The sequence below is a fragment of the Drosophila takahashii genome, chromosome 3L, assembly GCF_030179915.1.
Source record: "Drosophila takahashii strain IR98-3 E-12201 chromosome 3L, DtakHiC1v2, whole genome shotgun sequence".
NCBI lineage: Eukaryota > Metazoa > Arthropoda > Insecta > Diptera > Drosophilidae > Drosophila > Drosophila takahashii.
In genome coordinates this window covers 13,689,007-13,708,931 of record NC_091680.1, presented here as the reverse complement: position 1 = coordinate 13,708,931, position 19,925 = coordinate 13,689,007, and the positions used below count along the sequence as shown (strand labels likewise).

Here is a 19,925-nt window from a genome sequence, read left to right as displayed (position 1 = left end):
TTTCGAGGGCCTGCTGGTGTCAGTTGCGACTGATAAAAGCCAGGACCAAAAGCAGGCAGGACCCAAGTTAAATTGCAGGCCGCATAATCCTTTTTGGGGCGTCCCTTTTTGTCGTTGCCAATAATTTATATATAGCAAAATGCCTTTGAAATGCTTCCAGCTCCCAGCTTCCCAGCCACAACGGAAATGCCAGATAATTGAAATTGATATATGACGAGGCCAGGCCCGAAGTTGTCCTCTAGCCGTACTTCTAAAAACAAAACGAGGTCTGCCCTGGCAGATAAACAAAGGGGCAGGAACAGCGGGATGTACGTAGTACAGGGCGGCTATATTGCGTATACGCCGCCTGAACAGCATTCATAATTTTGCGTACACATGGAAGATGGGTAAACACAACAGAGGCCGAGGAAAATCCAAGGCACACACACTTTCCCAGCACGTGGACCACTGGCATGTGCGGCCGTCTCCATTTTATTTGTTTTTTAATATTTTTATGTGCCCCCGTATTCGCCAGTATTTTTCTTTTCCTTCGATTTATTTTTCGCCTCGATTTTCTTTTTCGGTTGCGTGGAAAATTGGAACATACATATGCGCGCTGCTTCACCTTCGCCTTAATTAATATTATTTTGTAAATAATAATTAATTTTACCTCGAGCGTAGAAATTTTTGAGTCCAAAAATATATAATTTCCCATCGGAGAAAAAAAAGAGAAGAAGAAGGCGAGATGAAAATGATTTTATAATTTATATTTCTGAGAGATCAGCGGGCGATGAGCGAAATGGTAATTAACATGATTTTTATATAGACCGGAAATTGGTTTTTCTGGAATGGAAATCGAATCTGCGTATACTCCCTTCTGCTATTTTAAGCGGCTCCAAGAGGAAATGTCAGTTGCCTGGCCCCCACTAAATAAATAAACTTTTTCACCCCCTGGATTTGATCCAAACCATCAGCGGCATTCCACTTGATTCAAATAATTGATGAACCAAAGGGCCATAAATTCCCCATACGCAAGTCGGAAGTTGTTAAGCCCAAATAAATCGACTTGAATCGGATGCAATCGCATAAATATTTGATAGAGCAGCGAATAGCTGGCAGAATTGGCGAAATCACAGGGCGAAAACCAGTGGTGTTAAGCATACGCCGTGTTGCCAGGGGCGAAATAAAAAACAAAAAAAAATACACCGAAAGCGGCGTATAAAAGTGCGAAGAAAATATTTTTCGGCGCCAGGCGTTGTGCGTGAGCAAATAATTTATACACCTTTTGAAAGATTTATGCAGCGTGGCTTTGGGGCCCAGGCAATTCGCGAAATCAAAGCGTGAAATTCAATTAATCTAAGCAGCAAAGCCATGCCAGCATCCGAATTAAGGGGGCTTCAGGACACTCTCGTTTGCCATGGTGACTCGCGGTGATTCATAACTCGCATAATTCCAACTGGACACTCTGACAGATGAATCAGATGAAGTTTCGGCGCTGACACAGCAGAAAAAAAAGAACAGGGATTTTTCGGGCGGAAACTGCAGTGGGTTGGGCCCGTTGGCTTGTTCATCTTATTTGGGTTAGCAGCCATCGAATATATGGCACATCGGTAACGGTACGGCTATTCACCGTTCGCCTTCCTCTTTGGCCAAAAGCGAGTCCCAGGTTCCAGCCAAAAGCCGAAGCAAACAAATAAACAAACGAAAAACGACTGAAGCTGCAGCTGAAGCAAAAGCACAAACAAAGCGAAAACTGCAAAAGCATAACAAAGTGCAAAACTTTTTTTCACTTGTTTTGTTTTGCTTATGGAAAAATGCAAATAATAGTAAACTTGCTGTCGGGGGTGGTTGGGTTGAATGGGGAGGCAGCTAAGAGCACGTGCATGAAAACGCCAGGGAAAACTTCCTCTACACAAGGAAAATATTGAACTATTTTTCATATCATTTTGTTTGAATTATTTAATATTATTTTGTTTTTTTTTTATATTAAAAAATAAATATGTAAATTCAACTGTTACAAAATGAAATTATTTTTTATCAAAAGCTTTTTGAGGGAAACAAGTTAGGATTTTATCTTAAAAGTTCCTATATACATTTTTTTTAGCATTAAAAATTATATAATCATGTAATCATGTCAATCTGAATTGATTTATACTGAATCTGACTTTCACAATATCAAAATTAATTAGAAGTATCAAAATCCACAACAAAATTGCGGAATTAAATAATTAAATCCACCCTCTCTTTCTTCCTGTGTAAAACTTCAACGGTTGTCAAAGCAAAATTGTTCGTTGGCTGTGTTTCGTTCCCTCCACAATTCGACATAGAAAATTGACTGTATTTAATTGGCATTGCAACTGCAACTGAAACTGCAACAGCCCGATGCAACAAAACTCCAAGTGCAATGCCTGGCCACACAAACAAAATTATGCAAAATGCTAGAGTCTCTCGGCGGCTCTGATACCGAGACAATGTTGCCTGGGATACGTGAGAATGATGCGGCTAATGTTCGAATGATTTGCATACAAAGTTGGTCTGGCAGGCAGGCAAAGTCAATGGCCAGGCAAAAAGCAGTCATGAACTTGCCACAGCCCACATGCTTTGAATTTTCCATGGACGTTAGACCCTTCCACTGGGGCCCAAAGCCCAAGCTCATCAATCTTGCAGGCAAAATTAATTGAAATTTTGGTCAACCGCATGTAACTGATCGAATCAAAATCAAAAGAACAATAACAACAAAAACATAAACAGCAGCAGCAGGGCACACAAACAATTTCCACACATTGAACAAAAATAATAAACAAAAGCAGAAACCAAAACATCGAAGGCAAACACAGGGGCAGAAAAAACGCACACAAAACTAAACAAATGCTCAAAATGCGATTCTGAATAATTGAGCACGATACCCAGACAATCCGTACAGAAATGGAAATTTTGTTTACAATTTTTACCCCCTCTTCGCCGATATAAACTATATATATATCAGCATATATAAAACAAAAACAACCAGTCCCGGTAATTGTGACAGTTGACTAACTCTTTTGCTTGCCGCCTGTTAGCGTTGAAAACTCTTTATTTGCCGCTTCCGTCAACCGCAGCAGCAATGGAAATAAATTAAACCAACAACCCCAGAGCAGCTGCAACATTGGCCAGCCAGCAGCCAATATATGGCCAACACACATTTGATTGCATTTACGAAATGGTTAGAACCGTTTATTCGCCCAAGTACCACAAAAATATAAAATCCATAAATTCAGAAATGCGAGATGATTGAAGTTTTGTTTGAGCAAAAACAATGACAAACCAAATTGCAGGCTAGCGTGAAATGTTTGAATATTTATCTTCACAAATTTTGATGACTAATGCAGCGGAGATTCCAGTTTACACAACGAGTATTTCACATTGGAATGTAAACAATTCTGCGGAAGAATATTCCAGACTCACGAGCATATAAAGAAAGTGAAATAGTGAAATTTTTTGTTTTGAAATCTAATATATCCTAAACTATATAGTGCAAACATCTCCAACCGATTGGAAAGCGTTCATTTAAAATGCATTTATTTAACTACTATTTTAATGTGAACACTTCTTAATTTCTAATGATACTTCGTTTAATTTATGTGTAGCTAACTTGGAGTTTATTGGCCTGCCACAAAATAAAAATTAATGACTGCCATACAATTATTTACGAACTCTTTTCGTTAACTACAGTAATATGGTTCAATTAGAGTTCAATGTAGATCAATAAAGTAGCTTTCACAAAAATGTTAAACTTAATCAATTTAAAAAGGAAAGAACAAAACAAATTCTTTTATTTTTTATATGTAGGTTAATTTACCTAAATAATATTTTTTTTAAAACCGTAACAAAGAAAACCAAAATATACTCTTCCGCAAAATGTATTTTAAAAGTTATTGACCTTGCCTTAATTTCTGTAGAACAGCTGAGAGTAATGGCGAAATCAATATTTAAAAGAAAATTCGGTTGTTTTCCATGCTGCCAGCGGTTGCCATAAGATCAATTTTATTGCGAATTTATTGGAACATAAAAACACAATTAACGGAGATAGATCTCTTGAGGAATGCTCGCAAGATGCCCGCAAAGAGATAAAGAGACCGACCACTCCTCTCGAAGTAAATACACTATATCCCATATATGTTTATAGAACAAGGAGGGTTCCAAACTCACCTTGGCCTGAAATGTGATGCCGTGGAAGAAGGCCTGCTCGGCGTGCAGCGGCACCCGCAGATCCTGGTCATCCTGGACCAGATCGTACGGCGTCGACGGCATTCTCAGATAGTTCAATAGCACCGATTCGGACCACTTGTAGTATCATGAAATGGTTTTCATCTTCCTCGTGCTACGCTTGTGCAGCTGATGGCGCAATTGCCATAAAACGCCACTTGGCCGACGCTTTGGCTGCTGGCTTTGATTTTGATGTTGGCTGGGATGATGGCTCTGTATCTGAATCTGTGTCGGTTGACTTGGAGTCTGATTTGGATTCTGCTGGCTGCTTCCGAGTTGGCTCATGCAAATTGTGGTGGGGCGACGAGCGCTCTGTGATTGATTTGCTATTGCTCTTGGCCAAAACCCCTCAGTCCGCGTTGAGCTCTTGCTTAATCTCAATTTATGAGCTTGCGGTCGACGCTGCGCGATGCTGGGCAAATTGAATTGCGTCAGTTGCGATTCTTTGGCCGTTATTATGAAATCGGCCCATTCACTGTATCTGCGGTGTATCTGCAAGTGGAAAGAAAACAAATCAGCCATGGCAAAAAACCGAAGAAGAAAATATAGAAAGGCATTATTTGAGCTCGACTTGACCGTTGGGTTATTCTGTAATCAAACGATCCATCGATCTGTCTATTAAAGTGAGTCATTAAGTCGATGGTTTTGAGTCAGCTTTGGGTTCGCTGGAAAGCCGAATGCTAATCACGAGCTTTAATTGACTCACAGACTAGACAAGCTCGTGGTGCGATGACACCGTTGCCAATCGAATTTTGAATTGCTTTTCGATTCGCATTGGCACTTGGCACTTGGAACTTGGAACTGGGAACCCACAGCCCACCTACACACACGTGTCGCGCTCGAGTTTTGAATTCGTAATTCGATTCGTTGTTTAGGAAGCGTCTGCACTTTAATTCAGCTCGATTGACGAAATACAATATTGTTTATTTTCACATGGTTATTGGGAGCTGTTCGACGAGCTTATGAAGACAAAACAAAACAACAACTACAGTGCGCACTTAAAATAGGGTTTGAGGTTGAGGTTTTCATAAGTTATTTCTTATCTAAAAAACCTTAAAATTATTTTTTTATATTATATTGCTTTTACATCATTTAATATATTTTCAAGGGATAGTGCAAATTATTAGAGGTTACCAAATCCACTATTTTTAGGGCTCACTGTATGCAGGCGCAGCGAAACTTTAAGCTTTACTTATTCTTAGCTATTGTTGTCTTTTTGTTTGTCTGCTTATTCTGTTTTAATAATTTATGAAGAGTCTGCTCTTTAATTAAGATAGACATTAGATTTTTAAATAAATTATAACATAAGTACACTTATTCACTACCTCTTTGTTACTCTCTTCATTACCTCTTTTAGTCAAACATTAAACCAAAGATTAGTATTACTATTCAGATCACTCTTAGCTTTCTTATTGTAACTTTTTCATTATTTTTCGTAATTTAAATGGCATTTTTGATTATAAACCATATACCTACATAACACAGTTAAACTTATGTTTTAAATCCAAAAGCTGTTCACATTTAATTTTGTTGGTCGTTTTTGTTTCTCTTTTTCTACTCTCACAAATAATATTTCAATTAGTTTCATAAATTTGCATAGCTGTGACCCCATTAATTTTGCACTGATTAAAATTTTATGATTTAATGCCTAAAGCTGTTATAGAAAACAAATTTGGAAATTTGCTAAAATAAGATTAATTGGGTATAATAAATAGCAACAAATTGTTTTTAATTAGTTACTTATGCAATTATTGGAATTTAATAAGTTTCATTCATGACGCTTATTGAAAGTGTCTCTTTTGGCTTTTAATATTGCATGTTGTGGATTTTCTCATGCTCCGATTGAGCTGCTTAACAAGTTGATAAAGCCCAAAACAAAAGTTTGAACTTAACGTCAACAGCTGGTTAGCATTCCCGTCTCTCTCCCACTGCCGCCCGCTATCTCTTTCGCTCGTTGTCTTTCGCTCTTTGTGTTGTCTTTGTCTTTCGGAGCCTCCGAGTTGGCGGAGTCGGTTGAAAGCCGGGCCAGAGGGTCACGGACGTTTACGCGTGTAAATGACAAGGCAGCCAAAGCGCAGCTCCAATAACAACAACAAAAACAGCAATAACAAGTACAAAAATTACGAAAAAAAAAGAAAAATTACAACAAACACAAGGTCCAGAGATGACTTTAGTTGTTGCCTTGTTTGTTTATCTACCTCCTCCTTTTTTTTGCCTTTCGCGAAGGCTCGAATTGCTTGGCACTGTCTCCCCAGTGAATAAATATGCTGAGCCAACTTTTTTAAGGCCCCGCCGAACTCACTCCCCGTCTCTTTCACTTTGCACATTGCCTCTTTGTCTCCCATTAAGTTATCAATTTGGGTGTCGATTGAGTTCAAATTGCCAGCAGCTGATACCGCTGGAAGCCCCCCTCCACTTTCCCCTCCAATTGGATTGGATTCGAATGGAGGGCATTGGGTTGAGGTTGGCCGCCAGTTGACACTTTTCGGGGAGCGACATAAATCAGCTTTGTTTTGAGGTCAGCCTGCATTCAAACGGGGATTAGGGAGGTGCCGAGCTTGACCCGAGGAGTTTAACCTAATGGGCGCTTCTGTTTGGAAATTGTTTGGACATAGATTGCTTAAAATTTGTGAATACTTTGTGAGGTGCAAATACATCAAAGAATAAAGAGGGATTTTATTGGATATACATTTCGATATTGAACGAAAGATTCAATGTTTAATAATGTGGAATAAAGCGGAAAAACAATTCCAATAAAATGTTTTAAGAATTACAGAACACAAGATATAGAAACAAGTTTCCAGAAAACGGCTGTTTAAATAAGCGTATCAGATCTATCCTGAAAAAGGCTAGAAATGGTAGCCCTGACTCATATATTACACCCAGAAAACAAAATGGACTAAAAAGGGGCCTAATTACCTAAAATTTTAGGAAATATGGCCAGAAAAACGCGCCAAGGCCATGCATTACCTAAAATGTTGTCCATGTGGACTATATTTTGTACGCAGTCTTGAATTTATTTCTGGTAATGGTTACCTAAAAAAATGGCTAGTGGACTAGATTTTTAGGTCAGAATTACCTAAATATTAGGTATTTAAAAAAAAGCTAGGATTTTTACTATTGATAGTAACATATTTGATTATTTTAATTGCTTATATTGTATTATTCGGAAAAGCAAATATTTTATCTTTCTGAAAAAACAATCACTTTATTTTGTCCTCGGTGGGAATCGATCCCGGGTCTTCTGCGCGAGAGTCCAATAGGCTAGCCTCTGGTCTACGGAACTACTTAAAAGCCCTGCGGCAAAACCAAAGCCTGCTTCAAGGGGCTCAGGCGAATTCTATTTTTAGAATAGGGCACTATTACCTTAAAAGTAGGAAAATAGTCCACGTAGGTATTGATTTTATATATTGAAACTTTTCCATCACTAGCTTTAAGAAAAGTCTAAAAAATTTTTTAACATTAAACTTAAAAAACCGAATAATTTGTTTATTAATATTAGGGACCTATATTTGTATTAAGTTGTGAGTGATAATCGACTTTAAATTATTCCTAAATTTTAGGTCTTATGGACCAATTTGAAGGTTACGATGGCCTATAAAAATCTCTTTAGCTTTACCTAAAAAGTAGGAACATAGTCCACATGCTAATATTTTTAGGTAACCCATTACCTAAATCTGAAATTTTAGTCTATTTAAATTTTTTAGGTCATACGTTACCTAAAAAATAGTCCCACATTTCTCTGGGTGTATCCACTCCTTTTTCAAGATCAGTTTTAAAATACAGTAAAATTTCCTAGGAAATGCTAAAGAGATTGCACCAAATTCTTTTTATGAATTTTTCTTTTTAGCCCTTTGCCTTGCTCTATATATTTCCTTGCTTCCCGACCAGGGTTCAATGTTCGGTCGCCCGCAACCATATATCATCGTCTTAGGAGCCAAAGCTACCTTAGCTCTGCCGCCATTTTGTGGCCCCACACACACACACACTCCTACGTATATGGACAATAAGGTTCAAGTACCTCAAGAAAGCAGCCTGCACATGCGTCGTACTAGACGAAAACCCAGCCAGCGAAAGGAAAGAGACGGCACTGAAGTTGCCCAGCACTTAACACCCACCTCCGGCTGCCACTCCCCTTCCGCCCACCAGTGGTGCAAGCACTCGTACTAAACTCGTACCTCCATGCTACGCACGTCGCCTTTTGGGTTCTTCTATCTTCTGGTTTACGAGCAACTATCGGTTTCGCATTGTTCGGTGACTCGTGCTTCTTTCAACTGCACTTGAAACAATTTGGAATTCTCTTTTTTAAGATTCTTTAGAATTAATGAATTTTGAAAAGAATATTTTCTCAAATAATTTGTTAGAAGATGTTTGTTAAATTTCAAAATGTGTAATATTGTTTTTTAAAACAAATGTTATGGAAATTAAAATTACAAAGTAATTTTAACTTTTTAGTTGAAGTAATTTTAAAAGTACTATTTTTCTGAAATAATTTTTAAATCGATTTTGGTTAAATTAAAAATGTGTAATATTATTTTTTAAGCTATTGCATTAAATTACACTTTTAAATAATTTGTATATTTTGTTTATTTAATTATATATAATTTGTATTCTAACGAAACCTTTAGTTCTAGAGTGTAAACTAATTTTTTCGAAAGTATCAGGTTAAATAAACATTCATGAAAATATTTCAATTAATAAAACTTAATGTAAAGTGTATAGAATTAATAGTATAAAATCGGATTTTTAAAATAAAACATTTCTCATTATTAACTTATTATTATTCTCTTTTTTGCAAGTGTAGTTTTCCCTACTACGTTTTGTTCTTGCGCCCGAGCTTAATGGCATCGACTGCAACTGCAACTTCTACTGCCGTTGCCACTGCAACTGCAACGCGGCTGCGCAGCCAGCAGAAGAAAAAAACAGAAAAACTGATACAAGAGCCACAAACTCGAATCGGCTGCAAGTGAATGACTTGGCGAGCCCTGCAAGGCGTGCTTCTTGGAAAAGAAGCATTCGAGAGCAAACCGGTTTTCCACTGGGAGCCGTATTTCGATTCGGAGTCAAAGTCTTGGTAACTTACACGCTCACTTCCTTTCCGGTTCTTGCATACTGCCAGATATTTCTATATATATATATGTACAGATATATTGGCCAGAAGCGAGTGCAAGCGGGATGGCCAGAAAACAAAGCCCAACTGCAGTCAGCTGCAATTTGTGGCTCGTATCGTATCGGTTGGCCGTTTTTCAAGTTTTGCGCTCGAACTTGCAATTACGTAGCAGCGAATGAAGCGAATCGCTTGGCAGCTTTTGTCATGCCCGAAACGAAGGAAAAAAAAATAAAAGATATTTACTGCGCAGTCGCAGCCTCCGCGGTTGCAGTTGCACTTGCCGCAAGCTGTTGCCGTGCAGATTATGCAAGAAAAAACGAAACTGGTCGCCAACTGATTGGTATTTTGAGTATTTTTCGGAAAAAATAACTCTGAGCCCCGTGCGGGAAAACTTGAAAGGCGAAATTGCCAAGTTCCCGGGCGGCTTCCCTGTATTTTATTATTTTCCCAACCCCCCGAATAAACACAGATGAACAACGGCAATTAAACAGATACAAGTGGCTAACAAAAGGCAGACGGAGCAGCTGCGCTGTCTCCTTTTTGGCCAAGAAAGTCCAAGTCCGGTTGCGAGGCATCAATCTTGTTTTCGATTTCACAGAAACTAACTGCCTGTATAAGAAGGCAACATGCTTCGCCTTAGAAGCCCCAAGAAGATCCCGATCTGACGACTGGGTTCTGTGTCTCGCCATTGTCGTTTGGCCATATATTTATGAGGCAGACAATCCAGACACATAGCGAATGGAGGAAGGGGGATTCACTGGGCGATGCAAAACTTTTTGCCTGTGTATCTATAAGATACATTTTGTTCAAAGAGCGAGCGAATGTGTGTATGTTTGTTGAGCGCCTATAAATAGCAGCGGGCGGCCACTCAGCCTGTGTCTGCTCAACCGACCCCTCAACCCCCCAAACCCCTTTCCCAGACGCACCTCACAAAAATTTTGGTCTAAACCGAACCAGAAGAAAAAAAAAAAAGAACACACAAACATAAATCCGTTGGGCAAAACAGCGATTGCCAAATCAACTGGGAAGGGGCTAGCATTGATTTTTACTTTTTTTCGGGAAATCTGCTCAAACATTCATTCACTGGGGGATCATTAGCTAAGCGTTCTGAGCCCAAAGAAACCACAAGAATAAAATATAGCTAGTCTAGAGCCTAGACTAACCTTGAATGTGAACTTTTCCGCCGAGTTTTCAAACCATGGCAAGTAAGTAGTATGGCCAACTAAAAGATATTAATGATCAAACAAAGCGAGGGGAAGCGAGAATCGAAATGTTGGTGGGTCAGTTATCAGCAATTTTGTCATTGCCCTGAAATTTATCGTTTATTATGCGTCTGCCTCGCCGGTTTCCGTGTCAGTCTGCATTCGTGTGTATCTTGCAGATGCATTTCACCAGAATGCTGCGATGTAAACGGCAATCAAACAGTTCTCGCTCCGAAAAATCTACCTATACACATATATCTCGCATTATATACGTATATATTTTTGTTATTGTTGGGCAATAAATTATAAAAATAATAAACACGACTGTGGCCGTATTTCTCGTCTCATTTTGGCACACATTCAACTAATATCTCGCCAGATCTGCACTGCAGCCCAAATGTATCTAGAACGCGTCGCGTAATCAGTTTTTTAGCTGCGATCTGCAGAATTCTTTTCTTCACTAGTTTTTCGGAGGCTAAGCGAAAAACTTTCCGTTTCTATGGCGGCGTGGGTGGTTCGAAAGGTTCTCGAATGTCATTGGAAAGTGGGGACTCACCGGAATCTTTCCTTTTTTTTCTAACTTTTGGGTATATAGTTTCACAGTTATCACTCGCACACTCACACACACACACACTCAACACCTACGGGTATTTAACAGGTCTCGGTTCGTCTTTGGTTCTTTTCTTTTTTCTTAATCGCTTTTTAGGGGTTCGCCGCTTGGTCGGAGGTGATTTCAACAATTAACTGCCAATTCTCGGAAGACGAGGCTTTTCTACCTATCCAACGCTCTCAGCTGAATGTTAATAAACACAGCGTTGTTTGAGTTTGGATTTGGTTGTGGTTTATTTCTTGCTTTTTTTTTAGTAAGAGAGTTGGCGCCGACTTGTTGCTATGTTTGTCTGTGGAAGATTTTTTGTCTACCACGGGTATGAATATTAAATAACTTTTTTGCCAGTTTTGCCTTTTGCCGTTTTATTTGCAAATCACCGTTTATTTTCCCTTCTTACTTTCGAGCCGGAAATGCTTAGATTATGATCGTGTAGAACTTCACTTTCGTCACGAGCATAAAAAACGAGCCAGTGCAGAATTGAATTGAATGAATGCCGTAGAACCCGTTTTCGAGAATGCAGCGCACACGACAAATGTGAATATAAGAATACCAAATATGCAGTACCTTATAGTTATTATTCTTTGTGGTTGCGGGTGTTATGTTGTTGAATTTTAACGGAAAGCGACTCGAATTACGTGCGTGTGCAACGACGAAACCGATATCCAACCGTTATTTTTTTTATTTTTATTTTTTTATTTTTATTTTTGTTATTGGGAAATGCAACCGGTATTCAGAATTTTTCGCTTTTCGAAGCGACGCCAGACGAAACAATGACGTTGCGTATACGTATACGCATCTGACCACAAAGAACGCCGAACAACAACTGTCGCTTCGTTTGGTTGTAGACAGAAAAGCACTGGGTACAAGCGTGGGTACAGGGTGCTTTTCCGGCTCGCCTCGGAAAACCAGTTTTCGTCGCTCTCTTAGCCCGCTCTCTTAGTTTTCTTCGGGTCTTCGGAAACGCTTGCTCTCTGCGGCAACGAAAAGCGAAAGCCTCTGGCCAATCAAATCGACGCAACTACACGTGCTCGACGCTTCTTTTCCATGGAGTGGTCGAAAGGGGGGTGGTGCGAAAAGGGGGGCCATTGCCCAGCGTTTTAGACAAGTTTCTCTGTTTTGGTTTTTTCGCAACGAGAGGCTGGGGCTCTCTCTTCAAGTCGCCTGAGGATGCCCACACAGCCACAGGGTAAACATGGTCGAACATTGCCAAACATTGCCCAGCATGCAAGGGATTTTATTAAACCAAGCCAAACATGTAAAAAGGGCTTCAAAGTAAGACTTAACTGTTTTACAAGAATTGAATTACTTTTTGTTTAAGATGCAACATTTTTAGAGTCAACAACTCAGCACTTGAATTAAAAAATTTTTTTTTCGTTTTATAACAGGAACCCTAAATAGTATTTAACTTAAAATAGAACAAGAGTGTCACAGAACTAACAGTAGTAGACAGAGAAACGATAACGATAAGAACTTTAACCCAACGGCTAAGATTCGGACGAGAGAGTGTACCTATCGAAGATGAAAGCCCAGATGGTAATGGCCGCCTTCTATACCCACCGTACCTGTAAAGCCCTCAAAAGATAACAATTTAATTTATATTAAACTTCATCTTTAATAGTCCAAATACGATAATATGGTCCATTCTTAATACTAACACTAAGTCCTTAAGACTAAACGTTGTCTACGTTGGTCGACTCTCTATGCAGTCGTGTTGGTATGTGCGATTGTCAAAAAGAAAAAGAGAGGAAGTAGTAGTCGACTTCAGTCGATCTTTTGTCAGCTCTAATAAGCACACACGTAATAATGTTGCAAAATAGGAATCGTAAAGTAAATTAGAATCTTATCTTAAATGTGTTGGAACTAGAGAAAACTAAACTACTTTTACTTAATGCGATACAAAGAACAAGTTGGCAGCCCCGGCCAACGTGAACTGAAGAAGATCCACTTCACGCGGAGTGCGCCTTTACAGAAATCCTTTATGAAAATTTAGGCGTGGCGAGGATGAAATACGGCCCAGACGTAGGCTCTGATTAAATGTTAAATCCAGGCGTAGAGCTGATGTGGATTGGCCTCACGCTGTTGCGGATTCTAAGCGTCGCGCACGCGTGGCACTAATGTAAAAAATGTTACCGCTGCAGCGGCACCAGCTCCTTGCTGTGCGCAGATGGAGGACTCTCAAACTGTCAAACAATTCTTAGAAATCGCACGTGGTCGGTGGTTTATGTGTTCTGGGGAATTCCAGTCAGAAAACGACAATATTTCATAGAAATTAACTCACCAACAATAATAAGAACAATAATAGGATGAAATATGCACAGATTAGCAGGAAAATCACTCGCGGATGATTGGATGCGATCGAATTAAGTAATTTTTCCGGAGCGAACGAACTGGTCACGAGAGACGGAAATCATGGCTTCTAGAGTGGACGTCGTGTGCATGAAATCCCAAAATCCCTAAATATAGTATTTTCGGGTATTTCGGTGTGAGGATCGGATCCTTGCTAATAGCAGGGTTGCATTTGAGGTGAATGACTTAGCTGGAATGTCTTAGCTAATACTTAGGCAAAAATATACTGACTCTCACAAGTTTAAAATCATTCTTTCAACTTTATGTTTTAAATTACAAAAAAATATATTTTAATTGTCAAGTTTTCAAAAACTAAAATACAACATTTATTTAAGAATTTATAGCAATTCCAGTAAATTAGATAACATTAAATGGCTTTAAAATAAATATTTATTTATTTTTATTTTACAGGGCTAAAAGAAAAGATAAAAGATACGAATAAATAAACATTTCACACATATTTTACACTCTTTCAGCATTATCTTTTATATTATAAAATTTATTTTAATTGACATTGATTTAAAAAATTAAAATACAACATTAATTTATGATTATATTAATTAAATTAAAGGACTCCAAAATAAATAGAAAGTATCAATGTTTTAGATACCAAGCAATACATACTAACCCCTTTTGGCGAATATTGCCTTAAAAATTGGCCCCCTTTCTCAACAAAGACGTATGTCAGCTGCAGGAACCCCCCAAATTGTACCAAACCAAGGTTGACAACTAAATTCTCGGCATACCCAGAGTAACCAAATATATGGGCGGTTTTTGAGACAGCCACAACCTGAGCTTGTTGACAACTCAGTTCGCATATCTGCGAATATTCACGCATAATTCGTGCTTCCTGTGTGTGTGTGGGTGCAAAAATGGTATTCATGGGAAATATGCAAAAGCATGAAGCCGCAATCATATGAAGGGCACAAGCTGGGGACCGCAAAAAGGATGACAAACAAGCGCAAACTCGAAAAGGATGCGGCCTGGTTGTCAGGCAAACGACACGGAACGCAGACAAATGAATGGTGGATACACTCATACCCGAGTATTAGACGCCAGGATGATTCGGGGGGACAGTGGGGGTATGCGGAATGCGGTCAAGGATTCCAGCGCGACTTGCAGAATTGGCTGAGATCGGGGCGAAATGCATTCGAACTGGGCAAATATTTGCAGTATTTTAATTACTTTTTTGTCTAGAGTTTCTGCAACACTGCAGCTCCGGAATAGAGATTGGAAATTAAAAGCGGCAAGGAACAAGTTCAAATGGCTGTCGCCCCCTTTTCAGTTGGCCACTTTTTTAATTAAAAAAGCGAACAGCTGAAACTGTGGCGCCCGCAAAATGGCGAACAATTTCACACAGCTTAACATGGCCAACTTTTGCCTGGCTGCCAGACCTTAAATGCTCCCGAGATACGGATACCTTTAAAGCCTTTCCACTTTGGGAAATGCCTACGTTCAATCATTGAAACTTTTCCCCTTTGGCCTGTGTCAATTTTCACTTAACACATTGTCGAAAAATCTTAAGCAACCCTACTTAGGCAATCCCATCAACAGGGATTCGGCTTCAGGTTTCAAGTGGTGTGTGGGCTGCTGGAAAATGAAAAACTTTTCCATTTTTCCGCCCACTTTTCAAGGATGAACCTGCCGGAGCTTTAAAGCCGAATCAATTAATAACTTTTACCAACACACACACATATTTTCCCATTCGAGCTGCGCCTAAAAGCACGCTCATTATTTTGTGCATAAATTATATTACTTATATCGCGATGGAGGCGAAAGCCATTGGACATAAAAATTTACTGCACATGTTGTGCGATGAGATGAACAGACGAGGCGAACTTGATAAGCTTCAGGATAAAACCAATAAATTTATTGTCGCAGGAGTCGGCAGGAGTCTGGGGTCGCTTCCAGGACCTCTTCGTCCTTTGTGTTAACGCTTCGTTAAGTCTGCGTTAATTTATGTGGGCGTGGCTGCCTCTGGGCCAGGAGCCAAATGACTTTGATAAACCAAATTGTCTTGTCCCAGATTGTCCCGGGGAAAAGTTGTAGGCCGTTAAATCCTCTTCAGCCGGGGAAATCAATCAGCAAAGCAAATAAATACAATTAATGTTACATTACGCATACGCCGTGTTGCGCGGCTAAGGAAAAGTCTCAGGCCATTCGGCATAATTTATGTATGCCAAGCGACAATTCTTTGCAATTTTATGCATGTCAACGACGGGGAGAAGGAAATGAAAAGCTTCTCCGTCTCGACTTTATGCAAAAACACGAAATAAGAGCAGACGGCGGAAATATGAATAAAAAGGGAAAATCAAATATGCACTCGCGTGAAAATTAAGGCGACACGCTCTTCAAGCAACGTTTTCCCCTCTCTTTTTACCCATTTAACTTGTTTAATTGAGGGAAAGCAGAAGCACCCAGGAAGCGGAAGTGGTAAAAACTTGTTGAGAACTTGATGAGCAGTTTAAAGTTATGGGTTGTGTGGCTTCTGTAAAATTAAAACAATACATTATTCAAGCCAAAGCAATTAGTATTTTTGGCCAGCAATGCCCAGGAGGTATCAATCTACAAATGCAATACATTTTGATTGAAAGTAAACCCCAAACCGAAACCGAAACCGAAACCGAGATAAAATCAATTGCAAACAGGCTTAATGGAGTCAAAAGGATGTGTTCGAAGGTATATGCAAATTTGACGAAAAACATTGAAAGCAATTTGCCCAGGCAATTAGAAGCGTTCAAATATTCGAAGGCAATACACAAATCATTCTGAAATATTCAACCGGAGATGGAATAACTGAAGGCCACCCACCCGAATTTCCTTCTTTCCCCTTCCCGAATTTTCTCGAACTTATAATTGAGCCTGTGAAGCCGTAAAACTTAATGCTAATGACGCCCATTTTTCAATGCCCTGCAATCCGTAGCTCCATTAGCGCGCCCCCAAATCATTTGTAACCTCCGCTAATTAGCGTTTATTTGAATGATAATGCTGGGTATGCCTGGTTTTTCCATCATTCCGCCTGGACATGTGGCCGCTACTAGTTCCAGTTGTACTGCTGTTCAACGACACGAGGTGGATAAATCCCATCCTGGGAAGCATCTACCGGGATAAACCCCACGAAACGGTCCTGCTACTCCGGCACAGCCAGCAGAGCAATGCATCTGGCTTGGAGCGATTTCCCTGGCCGGTTTTGAATTTCAACGAGCAGATGGACTTCTATGCGCGCGGCAGCTTCAACAACGAAATGCTCGTCATGATTTGGCAGACCGGAAATTTGCAGTTGGACTCGGATTTGTGGCAGGCACTCGACCGGAGCCTCTTGAATATGCGGAAGGTGAGGGTGTTGCTATTAAGGAAATGGGAAAAGAGCCCCTCAGCCGACATTGCCAACACGGCGGAGCATCTACGTTTTCTTCACGTTGCTGTAATTGCAGAGAAAAATAGGATATATCGACTGCAGCCATTTTCTCCGCAAAGGTGGTTAAAAGTTAATCCCATGCAATCGCCCATATTCACCAAGGTTCGGAACTACAATGGCAGATATATAATAACTTTACCCGATCAATTTCCACCACGTTCGATTGTCTATCGCGATCGGAGGACCGGAGAACTCCAGATGACTGGCTACGTTTACAAGTTCCTGCTGGAATTCACTCGGATCTACAACTTTACCTTTCGCTGGCAACGACCCATTAAGCAGGGTGAGCGATTGAATTTGATTCTGCTCCGAAATATGACCCTCAACGGGACCATCAACATGCCCATCAGCCTGTGTGGCTTTGAGATGCCTAGTGATTTGGGTATTTTCTCGAATATCTACGATCAGGAGGATTGGTTCATAATGGTGCCGCGTGCTCAGGAAATACCCACCGCCGATGTATATGTGGTGATGGTGGGCGCGAATTTCCTCATCGTCCTGCTGATCTTCTACTGCATTTTCACCATCCTGGACACTTGCTTTGGACCGCTGTTGCTGCAGAAACAGGTGGATTGGTCGAATCTGATCCTCAACGAACGCATGATATCGGGCATTATGGGACAGTCTTTTAATATGAGTGCCGGGCACACGATCAGCTCGAGGGTCACCAATGCCAGCTTGTTTCTACTTGGCTTGGTTTTGAGTACTCTCTATGCGGCCCATCTGAAGACCCTGCTCACCAAGAGACCCACTTCAAGGCAGATTTCTAACTTTCCGGAACTTCGCGACTCCCCAGTTACCGTATTTTTCGAGGAGGCCGAGAGGTTCTACCTTAACGACTTCATGTGGCAGCGACCCATTAGAGTTCTCAGGGATCAGTTGACTTTCAAGGAGACTGGGGAGTATAATGCACTAAGGAGTGGCCTTAATAGATCGCACGCTTTCTCTGTTCTAACATCCGAATGGATGATTGTGGCCAAGCGGCAGGAGCTCTTCAAGCAACCCGTTTTTACTGTTCAACCCGATCTGCGGATCATCAGGACCAGTGTCCTTCTATCGCTGGTCATGCAGTCCAACTCCATCTACGAACATCATATTAATGATCTGATCCATCGGGCCCACAGTGCCGGAATCGTGGAGTATTGGAAGCAGCAAACCCTCCGCGAGATGATAACTTTGGGCATGATCTCCCAGAAGGATCCCTTTCCGTATGTTGCCTTCCGAGAATTCAAGGTGGGTGATCTGCTCTGGATATGGATTTTATTGGCCAGCTGTCTGTTCCTGTCCCTTTGCATATTCCTGTGTGAACTTTTGGTTAATTGCTTTGTCAGAAAAACTAAATTAAGAGCCCACAACCCCGCCTCTATCGACTGGTTTACCCGTTAAAATTATAATTGATTTTATCCAAGCGTTTGATTAATTATAGGTACATGACCGGAAATTAACCACCTGATTGGACTTTAATTAGTTTATTATCTTTATTGTCACTCAAAATAGATTAGCTTCTGATTTATGCTGCTGTTTATAAAATTAATTGCAAAAAATATAAACCACTAGGCACAACATGAACAGAAGTTTTTGAATATTTGCATAAATTTAAAGTGAATAAATAATAACCTATATATTTTGGGAATATTACATGAAATTTAGTCAAAATTAGTCAAATCTTATTACATACTTAACTTTTTTTCCTCCAAATCTAACTTATCTTTGCATATATAACATTTTGTGTACACCGCAAAAAGTTCATATAAAACAATGAACGATTTGATTTAGATTTGATATCCGGCATATCAATTTGATATGTGAATGTTCTAAGTAGTCCAGTTCGAATTCCGAATGTGTCTTTCTCCCTCCCACTTATTAATACAAACTCTTTAATCTGAATTCCAGCGAATTACAACTTTTCGCGGGTGTTAAAGTTGTTTAACCCACTTGTCCCTCTGAAACACTACACCCATGGCCCGCATATTCCCCGACCAACTAATGGTCGACAGCCCCTTCCTCACGTTGACATAAATCAAACATTTCGTCGGGATTACTTTCAAAAAATGTCACTCCCATCGCTGCTGTTGGCGTTGACGAGGTTTAAGCGTTTGCTTAGTTTTTGTTTTCGACAACGGGCCTCCGTCATTCAATCATCCGGGCTTGGGTTACCGGGAAGTGCGCCCCCATAATTGACGTTTACGCCGGTTTATCTTTAAGGGAATACGACCAGACAACCTGGATTTGCGAAGTAACGGCCGCATTATGGGAGCCAACAGGATGTTTATGGTAAAATCAATACAGCACACGGGCTTTAAGAGTATCGTTCTGGAAATTTACAAAACAAAGTTACCACTTTCAGCAGCAGACAATCGAATTATTGATGCACTGCAAGCGGCGTAAAATTTTTAATTAAGCCGGACAACATTGTGCTCGGTAAACGGATTCCATACCAACGTAACGCATCCCGAGCTCTTGACTAGTTTGGAAAATTCATGTAATGCAATATGCAAATTAGCGGCCAGTGGGCCCCCAGACCACGCCCACCGCCCACGGCCCGGGGGCGGGCACTACCCTAATTGAACCGCATTTCGGGGCTAATTGCAACAACTTCAACAGCGACAACAGTCGAATTTCGAAATGCTCGCACGCGGATTTCGTTGCTATTCGCGTCGTTCTCTTTTTGGCTTTGGGGAAATCGAGGGACCAGCATTTTCGCCATTTCATTTGAAAGTACTGTCAAAAATCTGAACAAGGGAAATACGAATCAGACAGCCATTTACACGAACTCAATCGTGGGACTTAAATGTTGAATTTTAAAGTACAGAAGGCAAATATCTGCCATCTTATATGGCTTATAATTAATAACAAAATTACAATATTATTTACATTTACATTTTTTGATTTCATTTATATCCTAATAATAAAGTATAAAAACAAATTAAAATTCAAAAATTAAATTGAATCCCTAATTTGATGAAATTGTTAAGCCTTTATATGCCAGACAAAAAAAGCTTATCCTTTAACCAT

The 19,925-nt window shown here is 40.0% G+C and overlaps 2 protein-coding genes across 4 annotated transcripts in view; one reads left to right on the top strand and one right to left on the bottom strand.

Moving 5' to 3' along the window:
• Positions 1–11,952, bottom strand: part of LOC108066569 (capon-like protein) — a 45,784-nt gene extending 33,832 nt beyond the window's left edge. For 2 of the 3 annotated variants that reach the window (XM_070214641.1, XM_044396010.2), the window contains exons 1-2: positions 11,711–11,952; positions 4,168–4,716 (exon numbers count right to left, since the gene is read on the bottom strand). In XM_070214641.1, the coding sequence (XP_070070742.1) occupies positions 4,168–4,269 (102 nt within the window). In that variant the 5' untranslated portion in view covers positions 4,270–4,716; positions 11,711–11,952. Of the gene's footprint in view, positions 1–4,167; positions 4,717–11,092; positions 11,196–11,710 lie in introns of those variants that run through there. The other variant, XM_044396009.2, reaches the window with a different exon arrangement.
• Positions 11,953–16,517: 4,565 nt separating this feature from the next.
• On the top strand, positions 16,518–18,296 carry Ir67a (Ionotropic receptor 67a). Its single transcript, XM_017151393.3, has one exon. The coding sequence runs from the start codon at positions 16,518–16,520 to the stop codon at positions 18,294–18,296; it is 1,779 nt and encodes a 592-aa protein (XP_017006882.2).
• The last annotated feature ends 1,629 nt before the right edge of the window (positions 18,297–19,925 follow it).